The 8850-nt window shown below is 50.7% G+C and overlaps 1 protein-coding gene across 1 annotated transcript in view; it reads right to left on the bottom strand.

The window, feature by feature from the left end:
* Positions 1 to 8850, bottom strand: part of LOC109909410 (neurobeachin-like) — a 322523-nt gene that overhangs the window by 16432 nt on the left and 297241 nt on the right. Inside the window, 5 exon segments of the mRNA XM_031795281.1 lie at positions 2451 to 2621; positions 2706 to 2861; positions 2939 to 3010; positions 4511 to 4703; positions 6108 to 6197. Coding sequence (XP_031651141.1) covers positions 2451 to 2621; positions 2706 to 2861; positions 2939 to 3010; positions 4511 to 4703; positions 6108 to 6197 — 682 coding nt within the window.

Raw genomic sequence — 8850 nt, 5'->3', positions numbered from 1 at the left:
GCACGGGCGTCTCTCTCCAGAATGCACGGGCGTCTCTCTCTCCAGAATGCACGGGCGTCTCTCTCTCCAGAATGCACGGGCGTCTCTCTCCAGAATGCACGGGCGTCTCTCTCCAGAATGCACGGGTGTCTCTCTCCAGAATGCACGGGCGTCTCTCTCCAGAATGCACGGGCGTCTCTCTCCAGAATGCATGGGCGTCTCTCTCCAGAATGCATGGGCGTCTCTCTCTCCAGAATGCATGGGCGTCTCTCTCCAGAATGCATGGGCGTCTCTCTCCAGAATGCATGGGCGTCTCTCTCTCCAGAATGCATGGGCGTCTCTCTCTCCAGAATGCATGGGCGTCTCTCTCCAGAATACACGGGCGTCTCTCTCCAGAATGCATGGGCGTCTCTCTCTCCAGAATGCATGGGCGTCTCTCTCTCCAGAATGCATGGGCGTCTCTCTCCAGAATGCATGGGCGTCTCTCTCTCCAGAATGCATGGGCGTCTCTCTCTCCAGAATGCATGGGCGTCTCTCTCCAGAATGCACGGGCGTCTCTCTCCAGAATGCACGGGCGTCTCTCTCCAGAATGCACGGGCGTCTCTCTCTCCAGAATGCACGGGCGTCTCTCTCTCCAGAATGCACGGGCGTCTCTCTCCAGAATACACGGGCGTCTCTCTCCAGAATGCATGGGCGTCTCTCTCTCCAGAATGCATGGGCGTCTCTCTCTCCAGAATGCATGGGCGTCTCTCTCCAGAATGCATGGGCGTCTCTCTCTCCAGAATGCATGGGCGTCTCTCTCTCCAGAATGCATGGGCGTCTCTCTCCAGAATGCACGGGCGTCTCTCTCCAGAATGCACGGGCGTCTCTCTCCAGAATGCACGGGCGTCTCTCTCTCCAGAATGCACGGGCGTCTCTCTCTCCAGAATGCACGGGCGTCTCTCTCCAGAATGCACGGGCGTCTCTCTCCAGAATGCACGGGCGTCTCTCTCCAGAATGCACGGGCATCTCTCTCTCCAGAATGCACGGGCGTCTCTCTCTCCAGAATGCAAGGGCGTCTCTCTCCAGAATGCACGGGCGTCTCTCTCCAGAATGCACGGGCGTCTCTCTCCAGAATGCACGGGCGTCTCTCTCCAGAATGCATGGGCGTCTCTCTCCAGAATGCACGGGCGTCTCTCTCCAGAATGCATGGGCGTCTCTCTCCAGAATGCATGGGCGTCTCTCTCCAGAATGCACGGGCGTCTCTCTCCAGAATGGATGCACTCAACTCTCCAGAATGTGCTCAGCTGTCTCCTGTCAATTCTTGCACATTGTTCATTGTGTGAATTGTTTGTTTTAATCAATTCAATCAATTCTTAATGCATATGTAACCAGTAGGCCTAGTAAATATTCTATTAATCCCTGTTATTTGGTTACATACATTTCTGTTAACGCATGTATTACAGTATTTACCGTTCTCATTCTCAGATTGGAAACGTTGTTGGCAGAGTTCACAACCTGCTACACTTGTGAGAAACAAGTTTTGGTTTATTAAATAACCAATGGGAATTTTGCCAGTTTTCATTGTGTTTTGTTTGGACTCCTCCATGTGAACAATGAGCATGTGTGTGGTTTCTCTGTCCTGATAACGTTGAGGGGGAGAACACCTGAGCACGTAACCTACTGAGTTGACACAATGTTGCACTTAACTATCTCAAGTCGAGACAGATAGAAAGGGAGGCGGACAGTCAGAGTATAAAGATTAATGCGATTGAAAAAAAAAACATTTTCATCAGGATATTTTCTACTGTTTTTATTTGTCAGCTTCAGCCGTTTCCATTTGACTTAGTTGATGATGGAAGTTATTGACCTACTGCTGCTCTAATTTCTTTAGCCGCCAATGGATCACGGTGTATGGTGTGTCCATATGACAGAGACTGGTGCTCTTGCATTAGTTGCAGTTTTACATTTTTATTATTTTCATTCAGACTTTTATGATTAACCAAATGAAAATGATTTTCAGAAACTAAAACGTTATTATTAAAGTGAAAGTGTTCCACGAAAATGTGCATATCAAAATAGAATAACTGGCACGCAGATAGGTAGAGAAATAGTAGGATACATTGTAAGCTTCAACAAACTTGAAACTCACGAGCTACCAGCGGTCACATTAACAACATAATAACAGAATGGAAACCAGGAGTTTCACAGCTGATCAAAGAATGTTACTTTGAATATAATAATCTACCTTTATAAACCCCGGCTCCACTATGAGGTGGTGTAATTCGTTTGAGCTGATATGAAGAGCTTCTTCTCTTTACACAGGGGGCTCCCGAGTGGCGCAACGGTCTAAGGCACTGCATCGCAGTGTTAGAGGCGTCACTACAGACTCTGGTTCGATTCCAGACTGTATCACAATCGGCCTTGATTGGGAGTCCCATAGGGCGGCGCACAATTGTCCCAGCATCGTTCGGGTTTGTGTTCTGACTTACTGTTGTTGGGGTTGTCTCCTATGATGTGGTGTCGTCCGCTCCAGTACCACAGTAGCAGAGTAGCATCTCTGGACCCTGACACGATGTAGCAGTCTCCCCCGATGTAGCTCTCTGACCTGGCCAGACACGTCACCACGTCCCAGTGGCCAAACACTATCTGGGTCAGCTTACCTGCAGCACAGAGACAGTATTATTATATAAACCTATGTCTGTAGGCACAGTAGTATTATCGTGGTACTATAGTAGTACCATTACCTGTCTCAGTAGAGTAGACTCTGAAGCTCTTGTCCCAGAAGCCACAGACCAGGATGTAGCGGTTGTCGGCGGTAACCACGAAGCAGTGTGTATTGATCTGGATGCTCTGATCAACCAGGTCTGTGATCTGACGCTTGTTATTCCCGGTGTTGTTGGCTACACACACACACAGAAGGATAACTTTAGTTAGAATTCAGTACAATGGTCTGGCCTGGCCTCAGGGTTACACTCACCAATCAGAGGGTCCATCTCTATGGGCAGGTGGTGGGCCTGTTCCAGGGAGTAACCTGGCGCTCCTCTCAAACCTGGAAACACACACACACACACACGTATATATCATGCACGCATGTACACACACACACACACGCATACACACACACCCCCCTGAGCAACTGCTCCATGGTTAGAGGTTGGTTCATGAAGGTTTCCATGAAGCTTATTGATTTCAGTTCCTGACTGTCAGGCTGAGTAGAGCTATGATCCCCTGGAGAGAGACTGGAGGGCAGAAACACAGCAGCATGCTGGGAATATGAAGCCCTTATTATTCTGCTCATTATTGTTGGAACCCAGAACACTTTTCTTCTCTCCAACAGAAAAACATTGGAGCTGCAGCTGTGGTCATTAACGACAGAATGTAAGGCTCCACTCAGGTACTCAACTCGGTGTGTGTGTGTGTGATGAGTGTGTGCTCCAGTGACAGATGTGGAAGTGTGAGGAGAATGTGGTGCAGTCGCAGCCTAATTTCCCAGTAAGCTTTGCAGTGACCCTTGACCCTGAGGTGAGTTTGGTTTCCGAGAAGTGTGTATGTGTGTGTGTGTGTGTGTGTGTGTGTTTGCGTTTGTGCGTGCGTATATGTGTATGTGTTTGTGCGCCTGCGTGTGTGTGTGTGTTCCTTGGAGTGTTGGTGGGTAATGTTGTTCACACATGCCTGAGGACCAATATGTGGAAACACTCAGACTCTCTTCACCTGACCAAGGGGTGTAGCAGAGTTGGTGATATGATGCAGTGGTAAGGCACTGGTCAAATGAAGTGGACTATGTAGGAAATCAGGTACAATTAGGGACGCAACCTTGAATGACTGTGGAGATGGTGCTGGCTAACTCTGGTTTGTCCAGACCCAGGCTGCTACAGACCCAAGCTGTGCTCCAGACCCAGGCTGTGCTCCAGACCCAGGCTGTGCTCCAGACCCAGGCTGTGCTACAGACCCAGGCTGTGCTACAGACCCAGGCTGTGCTACAGACCCAGGCTGTGCTCCAGACCCAGGCTGTGCTGTGCTACAGACCCAGGCTGTGCTCCAGACCCAGGCTGTGCTCCAGACCCAGGCTGTGCTGTGCTCCAGACCCAGGCTGTGCTGTGCTTCAGACCCAGGCTGTGCTCCAGACCCAGGCTGTGCTCCAGACCCAGGCTGTGCTGTGCTACAGACCCAGGCTTTGCTACAGACCCAGGCCCAGGCTGGGCTCCAGACCCAGGCTGTGCTACAGACCCAGGCTGTGCTGTGCTACAGACCCAGGCTTTGCTAAAGACCCAGGCCCAGGCTGGGCTCCAGACCCAGGCTGTGCTCCAGACCCAGGCTGTGCTACAGACCCAGGCTGCTACAGACCTGAACAGCTGTAGTGCATATACTTTCCCTGGTTGGTATGGAGGGGTTTTACAGGGCCACTGCTGTGGTAGGTAGCACATGTGGTGGAACACGCAATTAGTTTTACAAGAGCATATGTTTTCTGGCCTGTGAGTGTGTGTGTGTGTGTATGTATGTGTGTTCTGGCCTGTGTTTTCTGGCGTCTGTGTGTGTGTAGTCCACTCACCGACGGTGTTGTGCCAGCGGTTGACAGCGAACAGTCGGCTACAGGTGACGGTGACAGCGGCAGGGACAGAGAGGTGTGGCAGGGTGTTGGCTGCTACGTGTGTCACCGGGGAGTTGGAGGGGAACTTCAACACCATGATCACATCCTGCTGCATCTGGTCCTTAAACATCAGAGGACTCTGGGGAAGGAAACACTATTGAGTAGAAGAGAGAAGAAGACAAGGAGTGTGGAGGGTGGAGGATGGCAGGATGGAGGAGGATGAGAGAGAAGGGGACAGAATGGAGAGAGGTAATTAGTGTGGAGGTAAAACAGGGTTCAGACACGGAGGAGCTGCATGTAAATGGTGGAGGAGGGTAGGAGAGGAGAGGAGAGGAGAGGAGAGGAGAGGAGAGGAGAGGAGAGGAGAGGAGAGGAGAGGAGAGGAGAGGAGGAGAGGAGAGGAGAGGAGAGGAGAGGAGAGGAGAGGAGAGGAGAGGAGAGGAGAGGAGAGGAGAGGAGAGGAGAGGAGAGGAGAGAGGAAAGGGAGGTGGGGAGAGGGTAGGGAGGAGGACAGGAGGGAGGAGGAGAGGGAAGAGGAAAGGAGGGAAGAGGAGGGGAGGGGAGGAGGAGGAAGAGGAGGGGAGGGTGGGAGGAGGAGGAAGAGGAGGGTACGGGGGAGGAGGGGGGAATGGGAGGGAAGGGAGGAGGAAGAGGGGGAGGAGGAGGAGGAGGAAGAGGAGAATGACAGAGGAGGAGGACAGGAAGAGGGGGAGAGGAGAGGAGGAAGAAGGGAGAAGAGCCATACTGTACTCATAGGCATACAGGCAGACACACAGAAAGACAGACAGGGGTTAGAAACATCAGATGGAGCTGTTATGTCAGATGGTTAGTACATGAAACATCAGGGACAAGGGTTGTCCATTCATGTGCATGTATCTTCACTTGCAAACACGGTCAGGGCAACATTTTCCTAGTGCTAAATCATTTAGATAATTTTTGCACTTTGCACAATTCTTTGGCACTACGAAAACGTTTAGTTGACTGTATGGGGATAGCAAAAAGGACTTAACCAACAAGACCTCAGACAACAGCTGGCTGCTGTGGTAGAACTGGGCCAGTAGGGGACACACTTTCCTCTGCTCTACACAACAGACACCAACTGCTCATTCAATGGGAAATCTGTTGGTAGCAGGTAATGAGTCTGGTAATGAGTAAGGCGTTGGTATTGTTATGGTTTTGATATATAATGATGAAACTGCTTGTAAAATGTAAATGTATTGTCTGTTGTATTGTCTGTTGACTCCTGATGCTTTCATTGCACATTTCTACTTTAGTCCTGGTTCTTGCAGCCCGCATGAATACAGACATACATGAGAGTTGAAATGTGGAGTGGGTACAAGGAGCGAAGAACATGGTAGAAAAGAGAGCATAGAGAAACCTACTGACAACATCTTCTCTCTCTCACCATGGAGAGATGGGATTACCACACACACCAAAAACACAACATACAAACACACACACATGAATGCAGAGACACACTTTCATGGACACACACGCAAGCACTCAGATAGACAGAGACGCAGTGGAAACAATTTTCCCAGCATGCTGTGTGTCTCACCAGGTGCATGGCCGAGCTGCGAGGAGGATGAGGCTCGATGAGCAACTGAGACGGAGTCTGTCCAACAATCAGAATCTGCTGCTCCATCGCCTGAGGAGAGCGGGAGGATAGAGAGAGAGAGGGGGGGGGGGCAGTGATAGAGGGGAGAGAGAGAGAGCGATAGAGAGGGAGAGAGGGGGGGGGGCAGTGATAGAGAGCGGGAGGATAGAGAGAGAGAGAGAGCGATAGAGAGGGAGAGAGGGGGGGGGCAGTGATAGAGAGCGGGAGGATAGAGAGAGAGAGAGAGTGAAAGAGAGGGAGAGAGGGGGGGGCAGTGATAGAGAGCGGGAGGATAGAGAGAGAGAGGGGGGGGGCAGTGATAGAGGGGAGAGAGAGGGGGAGAGCAGGAGAGAGACAGCGATATAGAGGGGGAGAGAAGGGGAGAGACAGCGATAGAGAGGGGGAGAGCAGGGGAGGGACAGCGATAGAGAGGGGGAGAGCAGGGGAGGGACAGCGATAGAGAGGGGGAGAGCAGGGGAGGGACAGCGATAGAGAGGGGGAGAGCAGGGGAGGGACAGCGATAGAGAGGGGGAGAGCAGGGGAGGGACAGCGATAGAGAGGGGGAGAGCAGGGGAGGGACAGCGATAGAGAGGGGGAGAGCAGGGGAGGGACAGCGATAGAGAGGGGGAGAGCAGGGGAGGGACAGTGATAGAGAGGGGGAGAGCAGGGGAGGGACAGTGATAGAGAGGGGGAGAGGGTCGACAGAGAGACAGAGAAAGGGGGAGGAGAAAGGGAGGAGAGAATGAACCGAGAAAGAGGGAGACAGAGAGAGGAGAGAGATGAGAGAGAGAGGAAGAGGAGAGAAAAAGAGAGATACTGCTGTCACTATCAATAATCATCAAAGTGATGGGTCAATGCGTTAGTTGACAATGCAAGCAAATCCTAACTCAGCCGTGCCTCCAAGGAGGGGTGTAGATGGACGAGAGGGGTGCAATGACAATTTGTCTAGGTCCTCCCCCCTTTCTCCCCATTTCCTCCCCTCTCAGCCTGCACTGACAATTCGTCTAGGTCCTCCCCTCTCAGCCTGCATTGACAATTTGTCTAGGTCCTCCCCTCTCATCCTGCACTGACAATTCATCTAGGTCCTCCCCTCTCATCCTGCACTGACAATTCATCTAGGTCCTCCCCTCTCATCCTGCACTGACAATTAATCTAGGTCCTCCCCTCTCAGCCTGCACTGACAATTCATCTAGGTCCTCCCCTCTCAGCCTGCACTGACAATTCGTCTAGGTCCTCCCCTCTCAGCCTGCACTGACAATTTGTCTAGGTCCTCCCCTCTCAGTCTGCACTGACAATTCGTCTAGGTCCTCCCCTCTCAGCCTGCACTGACAATTCGTCTAGGTCCTCCCCTCTCAGCCTGCACTGACAATTCATCTAGGTCCTCCCCCCTTTCTCCCCATTTCCTCCCCTCTCAGTCTGCAGAGTCATCCAAGTGTTAGTATGGAAGAGACAACCCTTTCCCTATTAACATGCTTCAGTTAACCATTCCCATCCCGGGACCCTCCACACTGATGCTAACCTGGACTGACAAGATGCTAGGACTGCAGCAGGCCCCATGTCCATGTTATTGGGCCTGGAACAAAGGCAGAGAGCAAATGCACACACACACAGTACTAGACAGTAGACACCACTCAGTATCTACAGCTTCTATTGGCAACCACATGCCATAGTGGGAGCAATATGTTCTGGGTAGGAGGTGATCCTTAGCCAGGACCATCTACCCACAATCCCCAGGTCACTTCCCATCATGCATAGCACCAGAGAGGTGAAGCCCCCTGGTCAGTTGAACATTGTGGGACACCAGTGGATGTTTCCCATGAGTCGTCGAGCGGCGAGCACATTTGGCAACCATTATCAGTCAGTGGTTCTTTACTATGCAGTCAGTCAAGTAATAACCTAGTCCCATTATAGCTATTTTAGGTGAGGGCTGGGGTCAGGGTCACCATGTCTATTCACATAGCGAAATCTGATCCAGAGATCAGAAAGAACCAGAGGGCCATGTGGAAGACATCAGAAAAAATATACAGAAGAATTATTTTGGTTCTCCTGTAGAACGTTGACTGTGTACAACTGCTATGTTTCTATAGGCAAAGAAAGAGTGCGAGCAGAGAGAAAGAGCAGAGAGAGAGAGAGAGCAGAGAGAGAGAGGGGGAGAGAGAGCAGAGAGAGAAAGAGAGAGCAGAGAGAGAGCAGAGCAGAAAGAGAGACAGAGAGCAGAGAGAGAGACAGGGAGCAGAGAGAGAGACAGAGAGCAGAGAGAGAGAGAGACAGGGAGCAGAGAGAGAGACAGGGAGCAGAGAGAGAGACAGAGAGCAGAGAGAGAGACAGAGAGAGAGAGAGAGAGAGAGAGAGAGAGAGAGAGAGAGAGAGAGAGAGAGAGAGAGAGAGAGAGAGAGAGATTTGTGACCTGTTGCCACGAGAAAAGGGCAACCAGTGAAGAACACACACCATTGTAAATACAACCCATATCTATGCTTATTTATTTTATCTTGTGTCCTTTACCATTTCTACATTGTTAAAACACTGTATATATATATAATATGACATTTGTAATGTATTTATTGTTATGAAACTTCTGTATGTGTGATGTTTACTGTTCATTTTTATTGTTTATTTCACTTTATATATTCACTTGATATATTATCTACCTCACTTGCTTTGGAAATGTTAACACATGTTTCCCATGCCAATAAAGCCATTGAAT

This window comes from Oncorhynchus kisutch, linkage group LG18 (assembly GCF_002021735.2).
Source record: "Oncorhynchus kisutch isolate 150728-3 linkage group LG18, Okis_V2, whole genome shotgun sequence".
Lineage (NCBI taxonomy): Eukaryota > Metazoa > Chordata > Actinopteri > Salmoniformes > Salmonidae > Oncorhynchus > Oncorhynchus kisutch.
This window is presented reverse-complemented; position numbering and strand designations above follow the sequence as displayed.